General features: G+C 55.5%; 3 protein-coding genes across 3 annotated transcripts; 1 reads left to right on the plus strand and 2 right to left on the minus strand.

Annotated features, from left to right (window-relative positions):
* The first annotated feature begins 226 nt into the window (after window positions 1–226).
* On the plus strand, window positions 227–7,874 carry RBM22 (RNA binding motif protein 22). Its single transcript, XM_069029011.1, has 11 exons — window positions 227–333; window positions 1,106–1,159; window positions 2,109–2,138; window positions 3,161–3,293; window positions 3,557–3,657; window positions 3,824–3,996; window positions 4,529–4,729; window positions 5,210–5,374; window positions 5,787–5,875; window positions 6,381–6,512; window positions 7,202–7,874. The coding sequence occupies exons 1-11, from the start codon at window positions 280–282 to the stop codon at window positions 7,330–7,332; spliced, it is 1,263 nt and encodes a 420-aa protein (XP_068885112.1). The 5' UTR covers window positions 227–279; the 3' UTR covers window positions 7,333–7,874.
* A 1,116-nt stretch (window positions 7,875–8,990) lies between these two features.
* MYOZ3 (myozenin 3) lies at window positions 8,991–14,622 on the minus strand. The gene is made up of 6 exons (XM_069029073.1): window positions 14,469–14,622; window positions 14,000–14,163; window positions 13,692–13,766; window positions 13,441–13,588; window positions 12,987–13,158; window positions 8,991–10,463 (listed from the first exon to the last, which is right to left on the minus strand). The coding sequence occupies exons 1-6, from the start codon at window positions 14,497–14,499 to the stop codon at window positions 10,301–10,303; spliced, it is 753 nt and encodes a 250-aa protein (XP_068885174.1). The 5' UTR covers window positions 14,500–14,622; the 3' UTR covers window positions 8,991–10,300.
* A 467-nt stretch (window positions 14,623–15,089) lies between these two features.
* Window positions 15,090–27,457, minus strand: SYNPO (synaptopodin). Its single transcript, XM_069029287.1, has 3 exons — window positions 27,097–27,457; window positions 19,240–21,161; window positions 15,090–17,951 (listed from the first exon to the last, which is right to left on the minus strand). The coding sequence occupies exons 1-3, from the start codon at window positions 27,455–27,457 to the stop codon at window positions 17,184–17,186; spliced, it is 3,051 nt and encodes a 1,016-aa protein (XP_068885388.1). The 3' UTR covers window positions 15,090–17,183.
* Window positions 27,458–27,927: the final 470 nt, after the last annotated feature.

Genomic DNA, 27,927 nt, shown 5'->3' on the forward strand with positions numbered 1-27,927 from the left:
CGCTGGCTCTTATTCCAAAACAATCATTATTCAAACAAAACAATCATTATTCAAACAAAACAAAAAGCGGACCTCCCCCGTCTTTTCGCAATGGTCTCGTCCCCGAGCTCCCCCTCCCCTCGGTGCCCGTGGTCTCGCCCGTTGAGCTGCGCCTGGAGCGCCCCTTGCGGCCGCGGCGCTGTGACGTCACCGCTCCCTCAGCCCGCCTTTTCCGTCACGGCGCTGGTGGAAGTGGCGTCACTTCCGGCCGCCGCCTGCCGGCAGCGGAGCGGAGCCGCCATGTCCACATCGCTGGGCTCCAACACCTACAACCGGCAGAACTGGGAGGACGCGGTGAGCGGGGGCGGCGGCGAAGGGCCGGGACAGCCGGGACGAGCGGGCCTGGGCCGGCGGGGCCCTGCTGCTGTGCTGCGGGAGCATGTGTGGCGGCAAGGCCGCGGAGGCGAGGAGAATGCGGCGAGCGCGGCCCCGGGCCTGGGACCGTCCCGCGGGACCCGCCACTTGCCCTGGGAACCCGCCACTTGCCCTGGGGACCTGCCACCTGCCTGGGGACCCGCCACCTGCCTGGGGACGTGCGGTTCTGCCGCCCGGGAGGGCTCTGCCGCGGCTCCCCGGCCCCTCCTTACGGCGCAGAGGGAACAAGCTGCTCTGCCGGCCCTTCCCCCGCGCCGCGGTCCGGGGCTGTGGCGGCTCGGAGCCCTTGCGGCGCTGCGCGGGCTGAGCCGGGCCCTTCGTGTGCCCGTGGCCCCGTCCCTTAGAGCTGAAGCATCTCCTGAGCGGGCCCAGTGCAGACAATCGCTGCTGAGGGATAACGGGGGCGGTGCCAGCTGCTGCAGTCCGTGCACTGACAGGTTCAGATCTCAAGAACACGCTTTTTGTTTGTTTATTCTAAGTTTTACTTAAAGCTACAATAGCCAGCAGATTAACATTCTGTAATAATTTGGGCCTGGGTCGTGTCTTGCAGCTCTCACGGTGTCTTTGAATCCATTTGTATTTTTTAATTTGTTTGATGAGTTAAACTAGAACATTTTTCAGAGTGTGACTTGAATGTGGTTGTGATGGCAGAGCTTGTTAAAAATTCCTCATTTCTTCTTGCTCGATTCAGGACTTCCCTATCCTGTGCCAGACATGTCTTGGAGAAAATCCCTATATTCGGATGGTATGTGCCTGTTGGACCCTGCAGTCCTTCCCTCTGTCTGTGGTGGCCCTAAAACTGTGGGTTGGGGACTAAAATAGGGCTGGGTACAGGAGGAGATGCTGAAGTGAACACACACTCCTGAATAGCTGGTTCTGCACAACAGGATCTGGTTCCAGCCATTGTTGGTGTGTAATGCCATGGTTAGGGGTGTGATTTTAGAACAAATCAATCAAAAAGGAGAGGAAGATGACACAGTCCAGTGTCTGGAGTTCAGGAAATAATAGAAAATGAAATTTTAGTATTGGCAAACTCCAACATGGAGAGCTGTGAGCTGCTGAAATACTAATTAGCACTACTAATTTCTAAAATGTGACAAACACGCACCTCTAAAATTCAGTTAAAGATGACTTATGAAGATAGTTTATGTTCCTGTTTGTTTTCCTTGGTTTCCTCTCTGCAGGGTGAGTCAGTCCATGTTATGTTGCTTTTCTCTGCCCGGCCTGGTTGCCTGTGACCTACATTGACATGATCTCCTTCACATTTGTGTTCCACAAAGTTTCCTGAGAGAGATTGGGTTGTTCTTATGAAACATAACCCTAATGCTAGTATAGGTGATATTTCAAAACCTGTTTGTTTTCATGGGCTTCTTTCATGTCACATCATCTTTCCTTAAAAAGAGCTGTTAATGCTCCTTTTCCTTCTCACCTTTCATCAGTACAGGAGGTGGGGCTTAAAATACTCTGTTTTTAATGAATGTTTCTAAACCAAAAGTGTATTGAAAGTATTTAGGATTGGGTTTTTTTATCCTGTTGACCTTCCAATGGGTAAGCCAAATACACAGGGGTGAGTGAGTCTAAATGCAGCATAATTATGAAAAAACCTACTGTGTTATAACGTCAATGATATGTTTCATGTTTTATGTTGAATTGATATTTCATGTTTTCTTTTACTGTTTTTTATTATATTTCAGACCAAAGAAAAATATGGGAAAGAATGCAAGGTATGTTTATGTCTTTTGAGGAAAGAATGTCAAAATAGGTGCAGATCTAGGAATAATGCATTTTAATGATTAAAAACCTGTCAGCTTCAGAAGAGTGCTTATCTGGGTTAACTTAAAATGTTTATGTAACTCCATACATTTTTAGGTCAGTCTACTTTGCTTGTTAGACAAAGTCAGTTGGTCCTAAAATAGTAAAATTATGGAGCATATCCTAAGTCTGTCTAAACAATCTTCATGTTTATCAGAATGAGGTTTTGTGAATACTGTTGTACTGTATTTGAAGATCCTTCAGCATTTTAAATGATCTGTGTTTTCTGGTGCAAGTCTGTTGGTTTTACTCAGAAGTGCAAAACACCTGGAGTTTGGGTTTTGCTGTGCAGGTGTTACTCATGGCTACGTGGTGATTTGTGTTGGTTGTCTAAAAGCCACGGTTATTTCCAAGAGCAGGAAATATTCAGTATTGCCTGGACTGAGGGAAATTAAAGGAGGGGTTTGCTCTTTTATCACTTTTCATATGAGGTGGAGAGAAGGTATATGTTGAAATCTGTACAGATTGAGATTGTAGTATGTGCTCAAGCTGTACATGCAGAGGAAGCAGATGCATCATTCCATGAGATGAGAGGGAGCATCACTCTTCTGGACCAAAGATCTCATAACCTCTCCCGGGTTGCTGCTGTGCTGGTGCCTGACGTATCCATCATTGTAATTCATCTCTAGAAACTCCACAGTGACATCACCTGGAATCAAAGAGAATTTCTGTGTCTTTGAGTAGATCTGCACTCGGGTTATTGTAATAAATACAAAGAAAAACAACAAGAAAAAGAGCTTCCCTAAAATTTTCTCTTGTCAAAGTAAAGCCCCAAACAGAAACAAGTATTTCCTGAGCTCTGTGTCTTAGCTTTAGGAGAAAGAAGTTGTATTTATGGTTTGAAGAGGCTGGGTGAGTTTGGAGTTTGTTTCCATGCAAGAAGCAGAATGGTAGCTCTGTGCAGAGTGAGCCAAGCGTTGTCTTTCTGTCCCAGATTTGTGCCAGGCCTTTCACAGTGTTCCGCTGGTGCCCCGGGGTGCGGATGCGCTTCAAGAAGACAGAAGTGTGCCAGACCTGCAGCAAGCTGAAGAACGTCTGTCAGACCTGCCTGCTGGACCTGGAATATGGTGTGTACCCAAAAACCTGATCCAAGACAAGGAACTGCCCTCTGAAATGGGATGTGGTGAAATGACTTTAAATGTGTGCATGTAATTGGCACCGGACTGTCTCTGAGAAGAACAAGTCTTGGTTAAGAGGTTCAAGGGCAGAGTGGTTTCCCTGAGCAGCAGATGAGTTACCTCTGGTCACTGCAGGTTGCAGAAATCACTATTTCTGCTCTTTCAGCTTGTTCTTCATATGGATTTGTTGGGGGTTTTTTGTTTCATTGTAGGTTTGCCTATCCAAGTCCGGGATGCAGGACTCTCCCTTAAAGATGAAATGCCTAAATCTGATGTGAACAAAGAATACTACACCCAGAACATGGAGCGAGAGGTAAGTGTAGCCATGATCATGCTTTTTGTGTGGCTGTGTGTGGGGAGGAAAGGGGAGCAATGACCTAGCTTCTCTTAAAATCACTTTTAATGAGAATGCTCTGATTCTGTGCATTAGTGTTCAGTGCTGATACACACATAATTATTTGTGTTCTACCTGCTTTTAGATAGCCAATTCTGATGGCACTAGACCAGTTGGTGCACTAGGAAAAGCTACTTCTACCAGTGACATGCTGCTGAAGCTGGCCCGAACCACTCCGTACTACAAACGCAACCGTCCTCACATCTGTTCCTTCTGGGTAAAAGGAGAGTGCAAGAGAGGAGAGGAGTGTCCCTACAGGTACAGACACAGCTTGAACAGTCAATCTGTTCACCACAATCAGATGCTGCTTCCTTCGGAGATGCTGCAGTGGGCAGGAGACACTACAGTGATTGGGGTCAGGGCAAAACTTGCATCCAGTGCCAGAAAATGAATCTCTGTGGTGGCAGGTTGGTTTATGAGAAGTTGGCTGTGTGGTTTGCCAAAGCAGTGACTGCAGCTCTCCTCTCGTTTAGTTCATTTTTCCTTTTCATGGCATCAGTCCCCTCAAGCACAGATCTTTGTATTTGAACAAGAGGGTGTTTCAAACCCAGCTCGTGTGTTATGCAGGGCTGAGTGTTGAGCTGTCTGAAGTGCCATTCATTCAGAACTTGATGCAGTCCTGGCTGCAGTTGAAGTTTTCAGGGCTTTGTTCCATTTTGGCATGTTTATGTGGACAGGGTTAAGGATATAATTGACCTGAGGCCTTGAGAAGGGAAACTGGCAGCTAAAGTCATTCTAATCCGTTCAGTCATTCCCAGTGTTACAAAATCCTATGTTTGTTGAACCTTAGACATGAGAAACCTACAGATCCAGACGATCCTCTGGCTGACCAGAACATCAAAGATCGTTACTATGGAATTAATGATCCTGTGGCTGACAAACTTCTGAAACGAGCATCAACCATGCCTCGTCTAGATCCTCCTGAAGACAAGACTATTACTACACTGTATGTTGGAGGGCTTGGAGATACCATCACTGAATCAGATCTCAGGTGTGTTGGTGAATTTGTATTGCCCTTGCCTTTTTGTTTGACACTTTGATAACAGCTCTTCAAGTGAGGAACAAAAATAAATCTGGCTTTCAGTTTTTCTTAATGGGGAACTGGTTGGTGGGCAAGTGCAGAGGAGTGCCAGCTTGTTGGAGAGCAAACAGGCACATTTCAAATGCTTTGATTGAAATCTATTTCTTTAAAGATGAGTCATCCTTCTGAGCTGTTTGGGATACTGTGTAACCCTTTTTACAAGGAAGTTCTGTATCCTCTAGCTAGCTACTGAGAGAAGCTGCTGCAGAGCTTTTATTGCTTCATAATTGCACAGAGGGCTAATTATGATCAATTGATTGATCCTTGATTTCTAATGATTAGTTTGAACAGGGGGTGGAGAAGAGAAAGTTTCTGAGCATACCTATTTCACCTGCCCTGCACTCTGTGACTAGAGAGTGGGGAATCATAGTCAGTTTTTTCCCCACACAGAAATCACTTCTACCAGTTTGGGGAGATCCGGACAATAACGGTGGTGCAGAGGCAGCAATGTGCTTTCATCCAGTTTGCCACCAGACAGGCTGCAGAGGTGGCTGCTGAGAAATCCTTCAACAAACTCATCGTCAACGGCCGCAGGCTCAACGTCAAATGGGGAAGGTGAGTGTAGGGGGAAGAAGCCTGGAGGATCTGCAAGGTTCTTTTCTCAATTTACAGTCTTGATGAGCAGGATTGGCTATTATGCAGAAGTAGATCCTTGTTCGGTAAATAGTTGGGGTCCTCTTGCATTTTGGTTTTCTTTTTACAGAGGGATCTGGGTTGGAGATGACACAAGCAGCATAAGGGATTTCTTGGTTGAGGATTATGGATGAGTTTTGGTAGCTTTGTTCCTAGTCCATCTCCTGTAGGCACTGTTTGCAAACTTGGTGCCATCTGTCTGATGTTTTGTGAGTTTTTCATCTTTGGCCTGAAGAAATGGATCTGGAATAGATAATGTGAATCTACTGTGGTGTAAATATCTCCTTATCCTGTTTTTTCCATCTTTATTCTCAAACTTCTGTCTGTTTTTCAGGTCCCAGGCAGCAAGAGGAAAAGAAAAGGACAAGGAAGGCACTACAGAATCCGGGATAAAGCTGGAGCCAGTTCCAGGGCTTCCTGGAGGTAAGGGAGTTGTATTAATCTCTGAAACACTTAATGCTGACCCACTTCCATGAGCAAGGCTGCTGTTACACTTCTAGGAGCAGTGACACTTCAGGATGGTAGAGGCAGTGGTGAGCCCAGAGCAGTTAAAGTAGGTTTGCAGCAGATCCAGCTGGATGGGAGATGAGTTTTGTCTAGGAGCAAATCCTTGATGAAAAGAGAGTTCTTTATGTGATGAGCGAAAAGTTAAAGATGAACTCAACTTAGTTAGGTCAGAGATACTGGCAACCCACACTTTTTAATGTCTTCTTAGTCCACTGGGCGATGATGGAAAAAGCAAAACTGGTTTCAGACGAAGGAAATTGGTGACTGGGGTTTCAGGGCAGTTCTGCTTTGCACTCCAGTTCATCCATGCAACATTCATTTTGCCCTTTGAAAGCATGGGTTGTGCTCCCTCTCTGGAGGCAGACACCTCTGCTTGTCTTGCCTGAGAGGTTTTCCATAACCATATGTATTTTCTCTGCAGCCCTCCCCCCTCCTCCAGCTGCAGAAGAGGAGGCTTCTGCAAATTACTTCAATCTACCTCCAAGTGGTCCTTCTGCCGTGGTGAACATTGCCCTGCCACCTCCTCCTGGCATCGCTCCACCACCGCCTCCAGGTACTTGTGTTTCCCGCTCAAGTGGGGGTGTGAAATTCAGTGTTAGACAGTCTCTTCCTCCTTGCCAGGCCGTGCTGCAGCACTGATGCATGCCCTGAGCTGATTTTCCTCATCCCTGATCACACAGTGTAAATGGATGATCTTAACTGAGCTGTCAGCACAGTTTAATTAAACTGAGCTGCCTGTTGTGGTTGGTATTTGCTTGCAAATTCCCAGGCATGTTGGAGATCCCTGTTACTGGTACTGAGACCTACTCAGTGCTTTTGCTGGCTGTGTAAATGCCACATTAACCCAGACTTCAAAGGGTAATTTTGCAGCTGTTTGAATGCCAGCGTGTCCTTGGATCTCTGTATATCTATCCAGAGATGCTTTTATTTTTTAATGGAATTTTGGACTCTTGTGAATGCATTTGCTCTGCTCTGTGGTTGAGTAGAAAACATTCAGATGGGTATTACAGACACCTGCCTGGTTCCCCCACCAGCTTTTATCTGTGAGTAAGGATGTGTATTGGGTAGGGATTGCCCCTAGTTGTACAGAAAAGAGGGGCAGGAGTTCAGGGAAGATGGGAGGTGTGCACATTGGTGAGGCACAGCTGTCAGCCAGCTATGGTGTCAGTACTTTGAAGCAGCAGTACACACACACTGGGTTTTCTGTTGCTTTGCCTGAAGCTGCCAACTCTGTTTCTGCAGGTTTCGGACCACACATGTTCCACGCCATGGGACCCCCGCCTCCCTTCATGAGAGCCCCAGGCCCCATCCACTATCCATCCCAGGATCCCCAGAGGATGGGTGCCCACGCAGGAAAGCACAGCAGCCCCTAGCACATCCTGCCACCCTCATCCTTGAAGTAAATGTTATTTTCTAGTTACCATGGTAGCACAATATGTTGAGCTGTGGGTGAGCTAGAGACGCCTTATTTCCCTGCTTGCAGCCACAGGGCAAGCTGAGCTCCATGTCTCCGCTTATAATTGAATTCTTGATACGTCCCAGGTCTTTCTATTAGTGTGGGGGGGGGGGACAGACAGAAGGACTGTCAGGGGTCTGTGGGTCTGGGGTACCAGAATTACAGTGCTGTCTGTGTATCCCATTGGCACACTTTTGAAATAAACTTCTGGAAAAACAAAACTAAATGCTTTTCAAGCCCGTTGATACCCTCAGTCGGAAGGTTATGGACTGTTAAAATGTAACCAGAGACTCTTCTCTGTCAGATAACTAATGACATATTATTCTAATGAGATATTAAACCAGGACTGAGTAAGAGTTGAAAAACAAGTTCATCAGACCTGCCAAACCCATGGCTTGGCCTTACCACTACACAAAATCTTCCCCTCTCCTTTATCCTGACTTCTTGATTAAAAAAGACAAGAAAACAAAGCCTTTTTTAGTGCATCACTTTTAATCCTGTACATCCTGAGCAGGACGAATGCTGGGTCAAGCGAGCAGCCCCCAGGCAGTGTGGGCATGACATGGAGTGACAGGTCAGCAGTTGTCTGATTTAGCCAGGTGACAGCCCCCTCAGTGGCCCCAGAGGCTGGGCTTGTGCTGCCTGCATCTGCAGGGCAGGGCAGGATGCAGTTGCAAGCTGCTCTTGAAGAGATTTGGGATTCTCAAGGCCTGTGAGACAGTGTCCTTGTAAGCTGTGACATGGGTCCTACTTCATCTTGCTTTGATAAGATGTGAAACTCTTCTTTCTGTGCTCCAAGTGTAGCGGTTGCCTGGGAGCAGCTGTATCCTGCCTGCAGCCTGCTGCTGAGTGAGGTCTGTGTACATGTGGCTGGAGGATTTTAGGTTTATCTCCATATTAGCTGCTTTCATGCAATGGATCTGTGGATGTCTTTGTAACAGGATGGGGCCTGCTCTGAAGTTTCTTTTGCTTGTTTTTTAAAAAGTACATAAAAATATATGAATTTTTCAACACTGCTTTGACCCAGCTTCCTGAAGCACAGTGTCTGAGGACTTGGTCTGTTTTTTATGTGACTGCAGCCACAGCCAAGATCCTACATGGGCAAGGACAGGCACGTCAGATTTTAGTTTCATGTGCTGTCCTGTACAGTGCCACTGGGTCCCATCATGATGCCAGCCCTGCCAGCCTGTCAGAGGAGGTGTAGCACTTGTGGCACCACAGGCTGGCTTTCTGTGGTGAAAGAGATGGGCTTTAGGTGTGGGTAATTAGTTCAGCTTTTGTCAGGAAGAACTGTCCCAGGGTGGTGTTGGACAGCAGATGCTGCTGGTGGATGGGAAGGGGCTGTGGCATTTAGCACTGCTCTGGCCCAGAGTCTCCATAGCTGGGATCTGTGAGTGGTGTGACAGATTTGGAATGCAAGAAGCTTCACATCATCCCAGTTTATTTATTATTTCCAGCCAGTTACCCAGGGTGCCCAGGTTCTGCAGCTGATGGACGAAGAGGAGGGAAATGGAATTGGAACAGGGCAGCATTTAAGCATCATAGATTTATTATTTCTATAGAACAAACCTCCTTTCTTTCCATTTGCCTGCCCCCTCTTTCTTCTGTGGGAGACATAGAGTAATGAAAACTTCCCACCTGAATGATGTGTTGTGGCAGCAGAATGCCTGCGTGGGGTTTGCTCTGCACAGCGTTACAAACTTTACAAATGAGACAGCTGCTAGCTGCATTTTTACCACATTTACTTGCCCCATTTAACCACAGTGGTGGAAAAAGGAACTTTTATCCTGGTGCTTTCGGGAGTATAAGTAAGGGTAACATTAGGAACCTGACAAAAGCAATTGGAGGAAGCCTGTGTTGTCAGCAATTTTTGTGAGTGGGGTTGCCCAGCTGTTCCAATGACTGTAGGCTGTTGTTAGCTGCATCTCCCACTGTGTGTCACTGCTGAAAACGTTGGTGTAGTTGGATCCTTACTGCTGATTTTCACGTTCCCAGGGAAGCCGTGCTTGCTCTGGAGGCATGGCCATGCTGCTTTTCCTTCCCACTGCTGTTGAAGTTACCAGACCACCCTGGCAGCATCCCCACATTGGTGTGGTTCTGCAGGGCAGCGGGTTCCAGGCAGGGCCTGATCCTTGACCAACTACATGAAGCAAATCTGGCGTAAGTCACTCAAAGGGCCTGGATTGGATGTTCAAGCAAGGCATGCAAATAGTGGTAGGAAGGGGAAAATAGCTGCCAAGTGCTAGCCAGCAGCTTGTGGAAAACAGGGCACAAGTTCCCAGCTCCCCAGCATTCCTCTCCCCTCTATCCTGGCTGTGCTGTGTTGGTAAACAGGTAGATTCCCACTCCTTCCTTTGTTTTTGTTGTCCAGCCAAGCTCAAGGTAGCTGCTTTTAACATGCCAATGCCTCAAGAAACTTGTTTTGCTACTGCTCTTCCATTATCACCTCCTCTCTGCATCCGGACTGGAATGACAGATGCAGGGTTGTCCTGAAGATGGAATTTCTCTGCAAAAGCACCAGCTGTCCGAGCAGGTCTCGCATGTCAGTGAAGGTGCAGTGAGGCAGCTTGGTGTGCTGCAGCTGGGGTGCTGCCATTTTCCATGAGGCAGGGAGGAGGACAGGCTGTACGGGATGTTTTGTGAGGGAGCTTGCAGGGGTCTGCTGGATTAACAGCGAGGACTTGGCTGGTTGGCTTGGCACTGACTGCAAGGGGAATTCAGAATGGTCCCACACTCAAGCTCATTTAAACCCCATTCAAAGATGACAACCTGAGCCCACCAGCTGAGCTTTCCTGAAGGATACCTGCCCCCCCTCCCCTCCCCTGCGAGTGTGTCCGAGTCCAGTGAGGGAACCATCCGTGGCTATGGAGAAGGGAACACACATCCTACAGCTCTTCGCTCTCCGGCAGGATCCGCACCCAGCCTTGGGCCACCCTGTTGAAGTTGGGCCTGTGGGAAATCACCTCCAGCACACTCAGGTTATCCAGCTCTACGGTGGGCAAAGAGAACAGCTCACCAACCAATGCCCTGTCAAACGGGGCCGGAGTCCTGCAGCACAAGGAGAAGCACACTTAGTCACGAGGAGACGTTGTGAAGGTGTTAGAAAAAGTTAAGTCTGGATTTGCTGAGTCCAGCACAATGTAGCAACGCCTGTTAGAAATGACAACCCTCCTCTTCCTCCCCAGCACGCTGTTAGAGCCCTGCCAGCCCAGCGAGGTGGTTCTCTGGTACAGAGCTCACCTCAACTCAAGCTTTGGCAAGCCTGGAGAGTGGGGTTCGAGGCCTGGGTGTTGGTGGAAGTGTTCTGCACATGGAAGGGCTTAGATTCAGACACCAGTGACAGTGACAAACCCCTGGTCTTGAAAGTGCCTTGTCTGCAGCTCCTGTGTCCTGCAGAGGGCTGGGGCTGAGGGCGCTGCTCCAGATCACTCCAGCACATGCAGCTCTATTGGCCCTGGCTCCCTCCCACCTTTTGGGACGGCTCCTCGTGAACAATGACTAACAGGAGGAGCAGTGTGGGGGCAAGAGCTGTTGTCTCTTTCCTGAGAAATGTGGAAAGGGGTTGGGGAAGAGTGTGCCAGCCCCCAAAAAGCCAAGAATGTTGGTTTTGGAGCAGCACATAGAGGCTGAGCTATCAGTGAGGCAAAACTGGGAATGTTTGCTTTGGGAAGCACTGCTAGCACATGAATAACGTGGCACTGTTTTGCAACAGGAGAAATAAGAGGGGGAAAGGCAAATGAGAGAGGCTTGTTCTAGGAACTTTCTTATGGGAAAAGAGAGTCTTTGTCAAAGCTTGGTTTTCACTCTCTCTTAAGGCAGCACACCTTAGCAAGGTGGCCCAAGGTTTTTGCATCACACTCTGAACATTTAAAATTGGGAATAAATCAGCCTGCTTTAACGCAGTTGCTGTGGAGATGGTGGACCTGCCCTTGCTCTGTGACCCATGAGAGCTGTGCTTGGATTCAACTAGCCTTAGGCAAGACCACTGGCTTTCGATAGCCAGTTTGTTCCAAAAAGCTTGTTTTTCTGTGGTTTGATATTTGAGCTGAGAAGTGATTTAAAAGCCAACAGCTTGGAAGATCATGAAAAGCCCAGTTAAAAGCAGATTGGCTTTCTGAATCTTCCTGGCTCACTGAAGAATTAGAGGAGGTGGCAAAAGGCTTGGAGTTAAATTAGCATCCATCTGTATTAAATTACAGTTGAAGACTTTAAATAGAAAGGCAGCGTGTGAGAGGGGAGAAATGGTAGAGGGTAGAGTATTATTCAGAAACATGCCCTTGCTTCAGTCCCTGTCCATAAATAAATCCTGAGGCAGGAACATGGTTAAATGTTGAAAGAAAAGAGCCAAGTGTCTGCAGCAGCTCCTTGTTCTCCCCCTGCAGCACCTCCTTGGCTGTAACTCCTCAAGGAGACCCACATGGCAAAGCCCCGGGGCTGAGGGGGAGGAGAGCAGCAAAGGGACAGTGGTGGCCAGGCTCATCTCTGCTCTTTAGAATGGCTTTTCCCACAACTGAGGGGTTGTGGTCCCCTACAGCCCCTTCTGCCAAGTACTCAAAGCACAGCTGTCGTGTCCCCCACACCTCAAATCCAGCCCTGGGGTGGGCGCAGGGGAGCTGTTGTTCCATGTGGTCTGCTGGGGAGCAGTGCTGTGTCCCGGGGGAAACTCCAGTGGGAACTTGCCTACTGGAAGGTGACTTTGGCCAGGCCACCAAAGCCAATATAATTCCATCCTCATGACAGAGGTTTTCAGGAAGGACAGAAAGGACTTCTTTCGCTGATTCCCTGGGATGATGTTCAGCTCAAAAGTTCAGTTCTCATTATTTTACCATGGGCTGCTGGTGCTTTGCTACCACCAGATCTCCATCTCCTGGGCCCCCACCAAGCACCTTTCCAGAAAGGAGATCTGTCTTGGCAGTCTTTCCTCCAGGGTCCCAACTTTGACCCCGGTGTAATTTGGAGGTGTGAGGAGGCACCAGCTGTGCTCCATCAGAAGCAGCCACAGGGCATGGAGCTTGCCAGACTGAGCCACCAGAAACCCCCTGGCCTGGAGGCTTTAGGCTCAAGCAGGTGTTTGGAAGGAGTCTGGTGACCTCTTAGCACTCTGTGGGAAGATTAACCTTATACCCCCACTGCTTCCAGCAGCTGCTTGAATACCTTAAGGAAATTAGGAAAGAGACTTGGCACTGTCTGTGTCATTCCTCCACCCAGCCCAGAGCTGAGCCCAGCTGGGAGCAGGAGTGATTCCTTCTCCAGGACCATGTGCATAAGAGTTGGCCCTCCCAAATTTCATCCCTGAGGTTACGTAGTGAGATTAAGCTGCTTAAGGCTATGCAAGCCCAGTGGTGGAGCTGAGAGGAGATCTGGGAGAGAACTGCTGGAGGCAGGGACCTTTGCAAGGATGCACAGAGGAGCTCCTGAGCAGGAAAAGAACATCCTGAGCCCTTGCTATGCCCCTGTGGGGTATAAGGAGGGCATAGACTGTTGCATTTCCCTGGCAGGATGGTGGGTGCTCCTCGAGGCTGAAGGGCTTGGCCAAGGGCTGGCCTGGCTGGTGGTGTCTGCCCCTGTTACCTGTTGAAGCTCTTGAAGTCCCACGCAGGGGGTCTCATGGGCAGCTGGTTCTTGCCATACATGGCATCATCCCTGTCACCAAAGAGCTCCTGCCACGGGGACCGGTAGCCCTTGGGGATCGCGGTGACATTGAACTTCTCATGGGGGATTTCTTTGAGGGGGCTCGAGTACCCTGTGCAGGAGGGGAGAGACAGTGTGGGCTGCTGGGGCCACAGCCAGGCTGAGGCAGGGGGCTGGGAACAGCCTGGCCTCTGCATGGCCATGGAAGACCTGTTACTGGGACCAGGAATGCATATCTATAACATAAACATGTGGGTCTATATATCTGTACATTTAAAATCTCTGGGGGAGGGTTTTGGGCAGACTCCTCAGCAGGCAGCAGCTCACTGCCTCCAGCCCCACGTTGCTGAGATCACAGCAGTGTCGGGTTCGGGTGCAGGCAGTGTTGGCTTACCTGGGGCCAGGGCACTGGGGTTCAGGACTTTGCTCATGTGCAAGACCTTCTCTGACTTCTTGGGTACTTCTGGGGGGCCACCCTGGGGGGATGCTGCCACATGGAGCTCGGAGTGATAATTCTCCTGGCCCCCAGCATTCTCCCCTGCCTGTGGAGGGGAGAGTTAATAGGCACAGGGGGGAACTCCCCCTGCCCCAGCTGGAATGCAGAGGGTGGTTGAAAGCACCTCAGAGCTTCCTCCATTTACTCACCATCTGTTCATTCACTGTCCCTTCTGAATCACCTTTACCAGTGTGGTGTGAGCCACCTGCCCCTTGCCCTGGGAGCTGCAGGAGACAATAAGTGGGTGCAGAGGGGGATCAGTACCATCCCCCTCCTCTTTGGTAGATATTGAACCGTGTGTTTGCCCATCTCCATGCCCAGCCCACTGGGACATCTCTCCATTTCTGCATAGCAGTCAGCCAAGCATGGCCGCCCTGCAGAGAGACCCCTGACCCCACCAGGAATTCCTTCCCTGGAAAGGCTGCAAGAGCCAGGGAAGGGCTGTCCTCAGACCCACCTGCCTGGAGCCGCTGGGATGCTCAATGACAAAGCGCTGCATCCGCTTCTGGCGCTGCTGGAAGAGCCGGGAGCCGCGGTTGTTCCGCAGGGAGAGCTCCTCGATCATCACATCCTGTGTTGTGCTCATCTTCTTCCCCAGATCCAGCTGGGGCTCTGGGGAGGCTGGGAGAGCACAGCTACAGCTGAGGACGCTGCAGTGTTGGGGACTCCCAAGCCAGCACAGACAGTGTATCCCCTCCTTGGGGGTCCCTGTTTTGTGGCTGGGCCATTTGCCCGTGCCAGGGACTGGCATTTCCTTGGTGTGAGGAATTGTCAGGGAGCTCCAGAGGTTCAAGAAGCCTCTCCCACCCTGTGCATGGACTGTTCCAGCAAAAGTAGGGCCAATGGCCTCAACCAGAGCTGGTCTGGCCCATAGTCAAGGAGGGCAGCACTGCCCTGGGGCTGGTGACACCCCTGCACCCCCTTACCATCTTGAGGGCCCGGTGTCATGATGGCCATCACTTGCTGCTGTGCTCCTGGGGCAGCTCTGTGGGAGGGGGATGGATCCTGTCTGGCTGGAAGAGAGAGGAACCCTGGGAGTGACACCAGGCATGGGGGTGTGACAGCCCCAAACACGCCCCAGAGACGTGCTAGGGTTCAGCTGAGCATCTCCCCTGGTCAGCACCATCCCTAAGCATCTCCCTGCATCGCTCGCTGTCCCCTTCAACAGACATAGGGAATGTTCAAACCATGCTGCCCCTCAGCCCCTGCCTGTCATTATTCCTCTCCGCCTTTCTTTAGGGCAGAAACCGTCCTTGCCTCTGTCCTTGCCCACAGCAAGCCACTGTCCTTGTGCCTCGAGCGCCCTCGGAGCAGCAGCTGCCAGCCAAGCGGGGCCCTGGCTGCCACCCCCCCAGCACCTCCGCCTTAGCAGAGCTATTTTCAGCTGCTGGCCCCAAGGGTGCAGGAGCTGCAACCCTGAACCTGCAGGGAGCTGGTGAGCCCAGCCAGCAGCAAGAAGGGTCATGGGACCACCCATCTGTGTTGCTCCATTGTGGAGGGGCAGCTGGAAACCAGCCCCAGTCTGAGCCCCCTGAGCTGCCCATCTGCAGCAGAACCCTCCTGTACTGCCGGGGCACTCGGCTCCACAAGTGCTGTTCGACTCCGGTGCATCTGGCATCCCTCAGCTCAGGCTGATGCTGGGCAGCTTCCCCTAAGGGCCCTGCAGTGCCAGGGTCTCCATGGGGCTGGGGTGCCTGGCACGCAGCTCCCTGCCAGCTCCGAGTTCAGCATTAACCATCCCCACAACGAGCCAGGGACCCCATCGTTCCCTCTGCCCCGCTCCAAGGAGACTCTACACTGACCCCCACAGTGGTGGTGTCCCCTTTTCCAAGGACATCCCCAAGCCATGTGCACCCACCCAGCTGCTGACCCCCGCGTGGGACCTCACCTTCCCTACCTGGCCAGGGGATACCCCAGATGCTGGGAACCGAAGATGCTTCTCCTGCTGCACTGGGGATGAGACAAGCCAAGCTGCAGTCACCAGCACTCGGTGGCCCCTGCTGGCCCTTCGCGGCACCCTTGGGCTCCTGCTGCTTGCCCCAACACGTCCTGGGCTCCAGCCCAGATGCCAAGGTCCAGCCACGGGACACAAGTTATTTCTGGCTGAGAAAGGGGGCGGAGCAGGGCTGTGACCCTTGGGGACTGGGATGCCTCTACCCCAGCACGGAACAGGTCTGACTCACAGGGACGAGGATGCCATAATCCTGGCATGGAGCAGGGCTCTGACCCTTGGGGACCAGGATGCCATCAGCCCAGCAAGAAGCACAGCTGACCCACACGGATGCAGATGCTGTCACTTGGCATGGAGCAGGGCTGACCCCTGGGGACATGTAGCAGCAGCAGGAGGTAGCCATGTGCCATGTGTGCCCAGGCCACCTCGGGGACAGATCAGAGCCAGCCTGGGTGGGATAACGGCCGTTTATTTCTGAGCTGGGTATACAGCAGTGTGGTGAAGGCAGGTTGTGGTGGCTGCTGGAGCGAGGGTGGGAGATGTGTCCTGGGAATGGGGGCTGTGTTCCAGAAAGGGCAGCCTGCAGTGTGGAGGTACTCCAGGGAACAGGGATGGGCTGGCTTCAACAGCGTGTCCTGGGGAAAGGGAAGGGGTGATGGTCTTCCTGAATGGGAATATGCCAGAGGCCTGGCAGCCCAAACACAACCTCCTGTCCAGTGCTGGTCTCACTGGCCCCAAGGTGTGGGAACACCAACATACTCAGAATCACCTTCTGTGCCGACACCTCCTTCAAATCCTCTGCAACTTCTACCATTTCCTTCAGCCCCCATGGTCCCCCACTCCTTCCCACCTGCCCTGGCTGTCACAGCACCCATCAGTTCCTGTGTGTGCCTCCATCCCACTGGAGAGGGGATGGGAATGGCGATGTGATGAACTTGGGTATGGGGACAGGGACAGGTACAAGATGGGGCTGTCCCTCTTGGTCTGGGCAGGGAAGGAGAGCACCTGTAAAGAGTCCCCTTAATGTGGCAATAAATAACTTTGGCTCTTTTTGTTCTCCAGGGAAAGAAGGACTTGGGAGAATTTCTTTGAGACAGGGTCAAAAGTTTAAAAGAAAAAAAAAAAATCAGTGAATAACTGGAGGGAATTAAAAATTAACTTTTCCTCTCCAAAATCTGGTTTCAATTGACACCAGCCAAATCTAGAGGCTGGGAGAGGCTGGGAGAGGGACCATGGTCATGGCATCCAATCGATGCTGCCCACCCGCAGCAGCTGTGCCACCCCAGGGAAGCAGAGCTGCGGTGACACCCCGTGATAACATCTGGGAGCTGGGGACCACCCAGCCCATCCCATCCTGGCTATGTGAGATGGGGCTGGCTGGCAGGCAGGGACTGCCGAGGGAGAGGCCGTGGCGGGGCCGGCTCCCCCACTCTGCCTACTCCTGCCTGCTGACCACACAGTCCTGCCCCGAAAGGTTAGGGTAAAAATAGAGCAGGGCCATGGGATGGCGGCCGGGCACGAGGCACCTGACCCCTCTGGCACACAGAGGGGCCGTGGCAGCTCCGAAGGGACACTGTTTTTTGGAGACTTCAGCCTCGGGGGTTGGTGTGTTCCCGGTGGGGGGTGAGCGGGTGGCATCACCCGGGGTGACGGGTTGAGGGAGAGGGTGGTTTGGCGGGGGCTGGCTTTTCTAGGAGGTGCAGGGTGCCCCTGAGGGCAGGCCCCCCGTCTTCAGCCGCAGGCTGCTGGTCCAGCCCCGGGGACAGAGGTTGAAGCTGTGAATTCCCGGGCTCTTGGTCCCCGAGTCTTCGGAGTCGAGGGAGACGTCCGAGTCCGTAGGGGACCGGGAGGTGCAACGCTTGGCTGGGGACCGCCCACCCACCACGGGGGATGGCAGGGGGCTCTTGGGGATGGGGGACAGCCTGGGCACGGGGCAGGAAGACGCGCTGGATGGCAACAGGAGCCGGCGGCCCTCTGCCCAGGCGGCTCGGGGCATCCCGGGGGAGGCACAGAACTGGGGGCTGCCTGCCCGGGGCGATCGCAGGGGGCTTTTGTGGGTGGGCGAGGGGCTGGCCAGGCTCCCCAGCACGCTGCTGGCAGCCTGCAGTGCCGGCGCTCTGGGCCCCAGCCGGGGCGACTGGGGCAGGCTGGGGGGGCCGGCAGAGATGGGGGTGAAGGGTCGGGAGTTCTCCAGCCCCACGGCTTTGGGAGAGGAGCTCTTCCTGCGGGCAGCGTTGATGATGTTCCTGGCGAGCCGCGCTTGCATCTGCCGGCTGGCCCGGGGGTCCGCGTCCTGCCGCAGCGGGGACAGGGACCTCTCGCTCCACGGAGGGGACGTGGGAGGTCCCTCATCCAGCTCGGGCACCGAGGCCGGGCTGGCCCAGCCGTCCAGGCTGCCCGGGCGCCGCGCCAGCCGGGGCGTCCAGGTGGGCGACGCAGGGAGGGACGAGCGCCTGTCCTGGAGAGGGACAGAGAGCGGGTTAGTGACCCCCGCGCGGGGGGACGAAGGGACAGAGCAGGGGTACAGCGGCAGGAGGGTGCCAGGGTAAGATTCATGCCGGCACAGCCCCACAGGAGCTGGGGATGTCTCTTCGTGCATTGCATCCCTACAAGGGGTCCCCAAAACGCATTTGACCCTGCACCCCCTCGCCCGCCAGTGAGATCAGGGCAGGCTGAGCCTGCTGTTAATCATTCTTGCCCAGAATGTGTCCCAGGACCTCTCTCTACCTGCAGCTTCCCAAAGTCTCCCTCTGGGGATGCTCGGAGACCCTCTTGCACTGCCCAGGATCCATCACCCCGCACTGCTCCCCAGACGGCAGGAAAGAGAAGAGCCAGGTGTGACAGCGCAGAGAGTGTATTCACAAAGAGGGGAAAAAAAGAAAAACGCAGGAGAAATAAAGCAGTCAAAAGGCAACTTGGCACCATGGGGAAAGTGGCGAGAGGGTGTGGGCAGAGGCACAGCTGGACTGCTCAGCCCAGTCTTGGGCTGAGTGTCACCCAACGGCTCTGCCCTCAGCACCCTCCTCATCCCAGCACACCCCTTGCTTCCAGCTGTGCCACACAGCACTGCCCGCCCCAGCTCCAGCTGGACTGAGCCCAGGCAGGGACAGAGACCCCGCGGTGTCCCTGGGCCCAGCACCACTGGACTCTGCCGTTCCCTTAGGGATGCAGTTCTTCCTCCACAGTGAGGAAGCAAATGAGGGCAGATCCTGAAGGAGCAACAGAAGAGCCAGGAGCAGGCACAGTGAGGCAGAAAGGCAGCGTGTCCCCTCCAGGTTTGCTTTGGTAGGAGGCTGAGAAGAGCCACAGGACAGAGGGGATGCAGAGGAGCAGGCAGAGCTCTGAGAGCTGGAAAAGCCGGAGGTGAGGAAAGGAGGGAGCCGGAGGTGCGATGCTCCATAGTTTCCAGACGAGAGAAGAGCAAGAGCAGCCCTGTGGGACAGGCAGGGCTGATGACTCTTTGGGATCCTGCAGGCTCTGTGCCCAGTTCCTGCTGCCTCCCTGGGACTCCTCAGCTCCTGTTGCACCAGGGGTTTGGCAGCATCTCTCACCCACTGTCCCAGCACTGCAGCCTCACAACCACTTCTTTTTTCTGTTTTCTTTTCTTCCCCCCCCCCCCCCCCCCTTCTTTTTGTGGTTGATTTGGCTTTTGGCACTCCCATGAGCAGTTAGGGAGGACTCAGCCTATCACCCCTGTGTTTTTCTCTCCACCACCACTACTTGTAGTAAAAAGAAGGTTTCCACACCTGCGGCTCGATGCCAGCATTCCTGGTGGAGTAGGAGGGCCGGGGTGCCTGGAAGCCTGCCTTGGCCCGGGGCGGCAGCAGGCGGCACGGGGAGGCCAGCAGCACCTCAGCCGGGGCTCCAGGACTGGCACGGCTGTCGTGAGTCAGGGGCAGAGCCCCAGCAGGACTGGGGAAGGGGCTGGCCGTGGTCTGGCCGGCACTGGGCACCACAGGGGGATGCCAAACCGGAGAAGGAGGCAACGGAGAGGTCGGGCAGGAGGCTTGCTGGGGGAAGGGGTAGGAGTCGGGAAGAGAGGGTCTGGGTGGAGGCATCTCCTGGGGCATGGACCTTGCTGGCCCCTTGGATGGGGAGAGGATGAAGAGAGAAGACTGGAGCTGGTAAGGCTGGTGCTTGGAGATCTCCAGCTCCTTCTGGGACACCTCGTTCTCCACTAGGTTGCTGCCATACAGTGATGCAGGAGGGGTTTTGGAGGGCCTGCTGGGACTCTTGGAGGGGCGTCTGGAGACCATGGGTGACAGATAAGCATTGTTATCATACTTCCAGGAGGGAGGTAGGGACATGGTGGGTGATGGGGACCGCAGCAACTCGGGCTGAGAGGGGGCCTCAATGATGAACTTCTCCATCCTGGACTGCCGGCGGGCAAAGAGCTCAGCCCCCTTCCCTCTCGCTTCACTGAGGATGTGGCTGGGCTGTGGCTTCTTCTTGGGCTGGATGGTGGGAGACTTGAGGCAGGAGGACCATGCCGGAGCATCCTCAGCTGGCGGGAGGTGCTGCACACCCCTGGCTGTGCTGTTGGGAACAAAGTTCGAAGCTTCAGCCCCGAGGACGAAGGGCTCATCCTCGGCACTGGGCTCCCCATGCTCCTTCTGCTTCTTCCTGCTATCTGCACTCTGAACCAGGTCCAGCAGGTCGGGGTTGGGGCCCAGCTTCGGCTTCTCCACGAAGGTGAACATGGACTTTCTGCTGGCTCTCCGGGCAGCCGACTCCTCCAGGATCCCTGTTTTGGGCAAGGGGTTTGGTCCGCTCACCCCGCAGCTCAGGAGGGGATCTGGCAGCATCTTCTGCTCCTGGGTAGGGTACAGGGCCGAGTAGGCGGGGGGGGAGCGGACACGGGTGAGGGGTGGGGGGCTGCTGAGGGTCTCTGCATAGGTTGGTGGTGGGGGCAGCTCGGGGGCAGGAGGTTCCTCGGCCGGCTGGGCACTGGCAGGGGATGCTTGGGTGCCAAAGGGTCTGGCCGTGCGGTTCTTCACAGGCTTGGGCTTGGCCAGGGTGAGATGGACCTCATAGTACTGCCGGCCCTGTGCCCCGTTCTGCTGCTGCCCGGCTGGGGATGCCATCCCTGTGGCTGTCCCCGCTGGCGCGCTGGGCACCTCTCTAGGCACCTCACCGGGAACCTCACTGGGCACTTCGATGTTCTTCCCCTCCTCGGGGCTCTGTGGCAGGACAAGAGCAGCTGCGTTTGGCCCTGCAGGGGCTCCTCCATTTCCGAGCGCCTCCACCCCTCTCTCCATCCTGCCGGCTGCCTGCTCCTGCACGCCGTTGGTGGCAGCCGATGCCAAGTTCTCCTTCAGGTAAACACTGAGTGGGACCTGCTGGGTTTCAGCAGGAAGCTCCTGGCACGGGGAGGCGTTTGCCAGCATCCCTTCTCCTGGATTGCCAGGCTGGTCAGGCTCCGGCTTCATCCCCTGCCCCTGGCCCTGCTCCATGGCCGCTTGCCGAGGCTGGGGCTCAGGGCTCAGCGGCAGCCCCCCGCCATGCCCGGCCCCCGTGAGCCCCTCAACGCGCTGCCTGCGCCGGTGGAACAGCAGGACGCCCTTGGAACTGGGGCCTGGTGCCGTGGTGAGCTGAGCCGCGATCCTCTGGCTCCGCGCCTTCGCCTCCTTCAGCTCCTTCTCCGAGAGGCTGGCGCTGCGGGAGAGACCTGGGCAGAGGAGAGAGGGGGATTAGGGTGCTCAGTGGGAATGTGGGGTGTCAGTCATCGCCGCCCAGGACTGGCAGCCCTTCCTCCACCTATCCCCCGGCACCCCCACTCCTTCCCTGGCAGCTGGGGGAAGGCAGGAGAGATGCACCGGGGCTGCGGTACACGGTCCGGGAGCAATGGGGACCCAGCGCAGCCCCCACCAAGATGCTGGGACAGATGGGAAAGCCCAGGGGACACCTAGTGACGCTCTGGACCTGTCCACCATCCCACGCCGTGTTTCGGCTGGGTTCTGCGCGCCCACCGCGCTGACCATAGGGGAAAGGAATTTCTCCGAGCAGGTCTCCTGGAAGCTCACATGGCTTCGGCCCCCGGCTCAAAGAGGCAGTGGCAGGGAAGAGGCCAGCGTGTGTCCCCAGCCCCTCGCCCCGAATCCCGGCATGCTCAGCCCCCAGCGGGCAGGACATAAACCCGGGGACAGCAGGGCCATGCCAACCCTACCCGACCTCACAGCAAGGCCGGGGGGCAGCCCTGGCGGAGGACTCATGAATGGAGCAACACGAGATGGCAGCAGCCGACAGAAGCTGTGCAGATCCTGCCCAGCTGGACACAGACGCGGACACAGCGAGGAGCCACCCTCACGCCTCGGGACTCAGCACAAGCGCTAAAAGCAACGCGCTAAAAGCCTGGCGCCTTCCCCTGAGCCGGACAGAGGTCAGGGCACCAGCCCTTCCCTAAGACCGAAAGGATGTGGAGCTGCCGGGAATGCATTTTCTCAGGGTGAGCAATTTCCTATGAACTTACCCCCCCCGAAAGCACCCGTGGGAAGGGCAGTGTCTCCCACCCTGCCGAGGCCACTGCTGGGCACAGACACCAGCGCCGACGGCCAGCATCACTCCTGCACCCAGCAGGGGTGCAGCCCCCTCTCCAAAGGCACTGCTGGGATGGCTCTGATGGGTGTCTCTGCTCTGGCCCCAGCAGGGAGGTGGGTGGCCGAGACCGCCCACTCCTAGCCCTGCTCCTCTTTCCTTCTCATTCCTTCCCGTCTTCCCTTCCTTCATGTGTTCCTCATTTTCTTGCCTTCTGTGCTGCTTGGGAGTCTTCCAGGATATTTTCAGCAGTGGCTCAGCCTACCAGCGAGGGAAGGGATGGATGACTAAGACAAATCCTTCCAGCAAGCCCACGGTAAGCAGGAGGGCTGCTGGAACTGGGCAACTCCTCTTCCTCACCCTTCATCCCTCCTGCCTCCCTCAGCACCCAGCAAGTCCCTGCACACCGCTGAGGTGTGCAGGATGCCCTGGATGAAGTCTTCAGGGCTGCCCGACAGGAGGGTTTTGTTTGGGCAGGGGGCAGAGGAGGCAGAGATGCCAGTGGAAACTCTCCTGGAGACGAGGAGCCCGTCGGCAGCGGCGACGCCGGCGGCCAGTCCCCCCCGGTTCGCGGCCAGCATTGTTTAACGCCCCGTTTCTATTTGCTTTGGCGGCGGCACAGAGCGGGGCCGCTGCTTCCTCCGGCCGGGCTGGCTGGAGGGCGGCCAGCACCGCGGCTCCCGCTCCCCGGGGTCACCCTCGCCGCCTTTATCTCCGAAACGGAGGAGAAACACGGCCAAGGAGCCGTTGAGAAACAAGCCACAGGCTCCAGATGTCTGCGGGTTTCGTGCTCCGAGCGGAGCCTCCTCGCTTCCTCGGGGGCCGGGGCTGCCTAAGAAGCCGAGCTCTCGGCGGAGCCATTTCGCAGCCTCTTGCTCTTGCTACTGCCTTTTAACAGCAAACGAGGGGCCCTGGGGGATCTCCTCCGTGCTGGAGGGATGACTCAGCTCTTGGCCAGCCCGTCCCTGCTTGGACTAGCCGCCAAATACGCTCCCACGTAGCCGGGACCAATACTGGGATTTGCCCGCCGGGATTTCTTCCCTGGGTGTCTCCATCCCTGGATGTCGCCACAGGCACGGGCATCACTCCGGGCCAGGGTGCGCTCCATGGTGGACTCCCCCACCTGAAACCCCTTCCCTCGGATCTATTCCCGTCCATACCCATCCCCTCCGCTCTTCCAGCAGCCCCTCTGCCCCTGCCCACCCAGCACCCACCATTCCTGGGCTGGTCCGCCTGAGTCCAGTGGAAACGAATCCCTCAGGATACTACTTGGGATGCTGAGGGTAAGAATTGCTCTTCACATCCAATTTTTATGACACAGATGAAGAGCACCAAAGTCTCCGGCAGTCCAGAGGAAATTGCTCCAGCCTGAGCTGTGGGATGAGGTTATTCACCCAGTGTAGGAGCCTTTATCCATCTGCCATAGTGTCTGGAGGGATTCTGCCACCTGGGGCAGTTTCTGCACCACTCACTCCCCTCCCAGCCACAGAGAACATTCCATCATCCTTCCTTGCCATCTCCTGCCAGCTGGCAGCCCTGGGTGGGCTCTGGCTGGTTCTTTTCCCCAGCCCCAGGCAGGCAGGAAGGAGGTGAATGCACTGAGATGTTCAGGTGCTGGGGAGGAGAAGGAGAAGGGGCATGGGGCCTAAGGCAACCAAAGCAGTGCAGGGAGGAGGCAAAAGTAAAATTATGTGTGTCCAAGGGGCTGGTGCAGCACTGGGAGCTGGTTTCCACCCCGTACCCTGAGCCCTGTCCAAAATCCGAAGGATGACAGCTTCTCCTTCCTTCCTTCCTTCCTTCCTTCCTTCCTTCCTTCCTTCCTTCCTTCCTTCCTTCCTTCCTTCCTTCCTTCCTTCCTTCCTTCCTTCCTTCCTTCCTTCCTTCCTTCCTTCCTTCCTTCCTTCCTTCCTTCCTTCCTTCCTTCCTTCCTTCCTTCCTTCCTTCCTTCCTTCCTTCCTTCCTTCCTGCCTTCCTTCCTGCCTTCCTTCCTGCCTTCCTTCCTTTCTGCCTTCCTGCCTTCCTGCCTTCCCTCCCACACCATACACTGTCTTGCCACGATGCTGTCTCTCAGAAAGGAGACATCTCCCCTCTCCAAATGTCCCATCTTCTTCCAAGACAAGGAGCCCCACCAGTGCTCTCCGGTGCCATGTGCCCTCACTGGGCCAGCCTTGGGTCCCTTGTGGTCCAGGGGCGCTGGAGAAGGAGATGCTCCCCGTGCATCCTGTGCCCCATGGAACTGCCAGAGTCCTGGCACACAGGAGCAGCTCCAAGTGCTGTTCTGGTTTAACACACTCCAGCTCTGGCCACAGAAGCCTATAGATCTCTATCTATGCATTTATATAATTTATATATGCACTTGGTCTGTAGGTTTTCCGTTGCTCCAGGGGTGACTTCCTGAACATCCCCCAAGTGCAGAGCTTAACAGCTTCTTGCCGAGCTGTCAGTCATCCTTCCCACGGCATGTACAGTGCTCCTCCAGAGCGAGGATGACGAAGGTGATGAAAGGCATTTTTCTTGCTCTCACTTCCTGGACAGATGGGAAAAAAATTCCTTCCATCTCAGCTTTCCATGCAAAGGATGGATCCCCCTGAAAGGTGCTAAAGTAGGATGTCTGAAGTACAGCCAGCGAAGGCTGGAATCATCATCTGACCCCAAATGAAGGTGATGGATGTATCAGACATGGCTTGTGACCCATCCTGCTCTGGGACTCCAAGAGCTGAAATGGGATGAAGATTTGGCCTTAAATTGCAGTTTCACTGAACTGACAGATTCAGTGAAAGCTGATGGTCTTGACATTGCTGGGATGACACAGGAAGGAAAGCAGGGACTTGGAAGCTGTGCCTAGTGAGAAGTCCTTGTACAGAGAAGCCAAGAGGTACCCAAGTCCTAATGGGACCTGCAGGATGCAACAGTTCACATGAAACCTTGGGGTCAGAGCTGGCAGGTGACTCTGAAGTCTTCAGTTTGGGCTCTGTCCCTGGCCTGCTACAGGTTTGGATGCTCAGCCATCCCGATGCTGCAGCCCACCTTGGCCATGCTCAGGGTGTCCCACCAGACCACCCCCTGGCAGAGCACCTACCATCCATAACCAGCAGGTGCTTTTTCCCCCTTCCAAACATTTCTTGGGCTTCTGTGGGTCAACCCAAATGGTGCCTCTTGCTGGCAAAATCCCACTGGCAATACCAAGAGCGAAACCAAGACAAACCCCATTTCCAGAGGGACGCGGTCTGTGCCACCTGACACAAACCCCACTGCACATCCACAGCCAGGCAATGCTGAGGAGATCCAATGTTTTCACCCAAACATTGAGGACTTTGGACACTGAGGAAATGTAAGCAGGTTTTTTGGCAGAGCAGCCAACTGGCCCCTTGCCCCAGCTACAGCTGTGCAGGATTTTTTGCAATGCGTACCAGCTCACACACATTTAAGCCTGTGCACACATTTCCCTCCAGCTCCCAGTTATCCCAAGTAATCTGCTGCTAGGAAAAGACGGAGGGTAGCGCAGACAGGCAGCTGAGCTAGCTAGAAACGGATATGATTCAGACATATGGACAAAAAGATGACAATTTTCTGCCTCATTCCCAGCTTCCAACCCTCCTATGCCCCAGATACGAAACTTCCATGAAGTTCTTACCCATGCTGGCCCTGCAGCCCTAAAAAGATCCGGCTCAAGTGGTGGGTGCTGTGGTGGGATCAACCTCGCCTGCCTGGCAGACGCTCTGTGCTGGGCCTCTCCACACAGGCGCCTTTGCCAGTGACAAAATGTGGCACAGCAAGAAAATTCGTTGCGCTTGCAAGTTTTCCCTGTGCTCTGTTCGCAGGGGCTTTGCTGGATTTGGAGCTGTTTGCCTCCCCATGCTCCTCCTGGCTCGCAGCCGTGCCTGGCGCTCAGCACCCAAATCCTGATGAAATGGCCCCACAGGCTCCAAGCAGCAAGTCCTGGGGCACCCAATTCCCGCCCGGGGCGCGGGGAGAAGGGGGTGGTGGGGATTAAGTTTGAATGGGGGCTGTCTGCCCCTGCCCAGTTCCTGGGAGGATGCAGTGAGCAGCCCCAGCCCCACGTGTGTCCACACTGGGCAAGAAGAGGCTGTTGCCCCCGCGCAAGTGCAGGCAGCACCTTCCGCAGCTGGCTAAAATCAAGCTTTTATCTTTGGAAAAGGCGGCTGGAGCCTCCCCCAGGCGGACCTGCCATCCGTTCACCCCGAGGGCAGCAGAACCAGCCCATCCCACGGCCGGGTACCACGGGGACTCCATCCCGCCTGGAAAGCGCGTCCCAGCCCCACCGTGCCCACTGCTGCTGGAACTCGCTGCGACCCATCCCGGGCTACCGGGTCCCGGGGACAGCCCCGCCGGGCTGGTGCCCCGAGCCAGCGGCGCTGGCCTGGCGAGAGAAGGTCAAATGGCTCGGAGTGTCCCTGCGGGGTGGGCAGAGCGGGGAGGGCAGCGGAACGAAACGGGGCCTTTGCCTGTCCCTTGCACAATCCGTAAAGGATCCATCCTGCTGCCTGCCAAGCCGAGGGACAGACCTCGTGTCCCCAGCATGGGTGGCACGGCCAGGGGAGGTCATGTCCCTGACGCAGGGGACAGGGGACATCGCCTGGGAAGAAGTTCTGCGGAGCTGGAAGGTGCGACCCTGCCGAGCCCCGAGGGGGACCCCCACGTCCCTCCGCGTCCCCGCCGTGTGTCATCGCTGTGCCTCCCACGCCCCACAACGGACACCCGGGTGCCGGCAGAGGGACCCGACACCTGCCCCGCTCATTCCTGGAGACAAACCCCGCTCAGCCCCGGCTCTGTGCCCCCCATCGCCCACCCTTCGCCCGCCATCGCGCCCACGGGGGTTCTGGGCATGCACGCCCGGGCCCCCCCTGTACACCCCGGACCCCTGTGCACCCCCTGCGCGCTGCCGTCCCCCGGCACCCCGGACACCCCCAGATCCCAACACTCCTACTGCACTCTCCTCTGTGTGCCCACACAACCTCCTTCCCCCGGCACTTCTGCATTGGCACCCCCCGGCCCCTGCCCGGAGCCCCCCGGTCCCTGCCTCCCCTGCCCCCCCAGCCCGACCGTACCCGCGGTGCCGGTGCCGGTGCCGCCTCCCCGCGCAGCCCGACTGCACCGGGGAGGAGGCGGCGGGCAGGAAAGTTGCGGCAGCTCCGCCCTCGGAGCGGGCCCGGGGGGGCGGCGGGCGGGGGCCGGGGCCGGGGGGTGGCGGGTCCCGCAGGCGCTGCCCCTGCCCCTGCCCGCCCTGACAGACCGACCGACAGACCGGACGGGACGGGCACCCCCCCGCCCGGCGATTCTGGCAGCCGCCCCGCCGCCCCCGATGTCCCTACTCCGCCGCTTCTCGTCCCGGCTGGGTCTGCCCTCAGCCCGCTGCGGGATGGTGGGGGGGAGGGAAGCCTGGACATCCCCTTCCCCAGACCGGGGCATCCCCTTCCCCAGCTTTCCGAATCCCCTTCCCGGTCCGGGGCATTCCCGTATCCCATTCTGGGGCATCCCTCTCTCCCAGCCCTGCACATCCCCCTTAACAGTCCTGAGCATCCTCTTACCCATCCCGGGGCACCCCCTTTCCCAGCCCTTCACCCTTTTTCCATCCTCCCACCCTCAGCACCTCACGTTTCAGATGCTGCTGGAGATGTGGGGCCTCCCCTTTCCACAGCTTTCCTCAGCGCCTAAAGTTCTGAGGCACTTGGGGGAAGGCAAAAATCCAGAGACAACAATCCAGCACCGGTACCACTGCTCTGGGGACCTCCTGAAACCCCTCTGCCTGGTCTGCTCCCAGTCATAAGGGGACCACGGTCGTGGGCAAGATGATTCCTGGGCAGCCAGCATCACATCCCACCTCCACCACCCCGCTGGGGCAGCAGAGTTCCCTGGCTGCAGGTTGAGACCGCCCTCAC

The sequence above is a fragment of the Aphelocoma coerulescens genome, chromosome 13 (assembly GCF_041296385.1).
Source record: "Aphelocoma coerulescens isolate FSJ_1873_10779 chromosome 13, UR_Acoe_1.0, whole genome shotgun sequence".
In the NCBI taxonomy this organism is placed as follows: domain Eukaryota; kingdom Metazoa; phylum Chordata; class Aves; order Passeriformes; family Corvidae; genus Aphelocoma; species Aphelocoma coerulescens.

What these genes read in the sequence shown, in the direction of transcription:
- MYOZ3 (XM_069029073.1), bottom strand. Translation starts at nt 14,499, where the DNA reads ATGGCCATCATGACACCGGGCCCTCAAGATG. An exon ending in ATCCCAGCGGCTCCAGGCAG is followed by an intron (nt 13,767 to 13,999) that starts GTGGGTCTGAGG and finishes TGTCTCCTGCAG; the next exon opens with CTCCCAGGGCAAGGGGCAGG. An exon ending in GGACAGTGAATGAACAGATG is followed by an intron (nt 13,589 to 13,691) that starts GTGAGTAAATGG and finishes TCCCCTCCACAG; the next exon opens with GCAGGGGAGAATGCTGGGGG.
- RBM22 (XM_069029011.1), top strand. Translation starts at nt 280, where the DNA reads ATGTCCACATCGCTGGGCTCCAACACCTACAACCGGCAGAACTGGGAG. An exon ending in CCCAGAACATGGAGCGAGAG is followed by an intron (nt 3,658 to 3,823) that starts GTAAGTGTAGCC and finishes ACCTGCTTTTAG; the next exon opens with ATAGCCAATTCTGATGGCAC. An exon ending in AGTTCCAGGGCTTCCTGGAG is followed by an intron (nt 5,876 to 6,380) that starts GTAAGGGAGTTG and finishes TTTTCTCTGCAG; the next exon opens with CCCTCCCCCCTCCTCCAGCT.
- SYNPO (XM_069029287.1), bottom strand. Translation starts at nt 27,457, where the DNA reads ATGCCCCGGTCTGGGGAAGGGGATGTCCAGGCTTCCCTCCCCCCCACC. An exon ending in CACCGGCACCGGCACCGCGG is followed by an intron (nt 21,162 to 27,096) that starts GTACGGTCGGGC and finishes TCCTCTGCCCAG; the next exon opens with GTCTCTCCCGCAGCGCCAGC. An exon ending in ATGCTGGCATCGAGCCGCAG is followed by an intron (nt 17,952 to 19,239) that starts GTGTGGAAACCT and finishes GTCCCTCTCCAG; the next exon opens with GACAGGCGCTCGTCCCTCCC.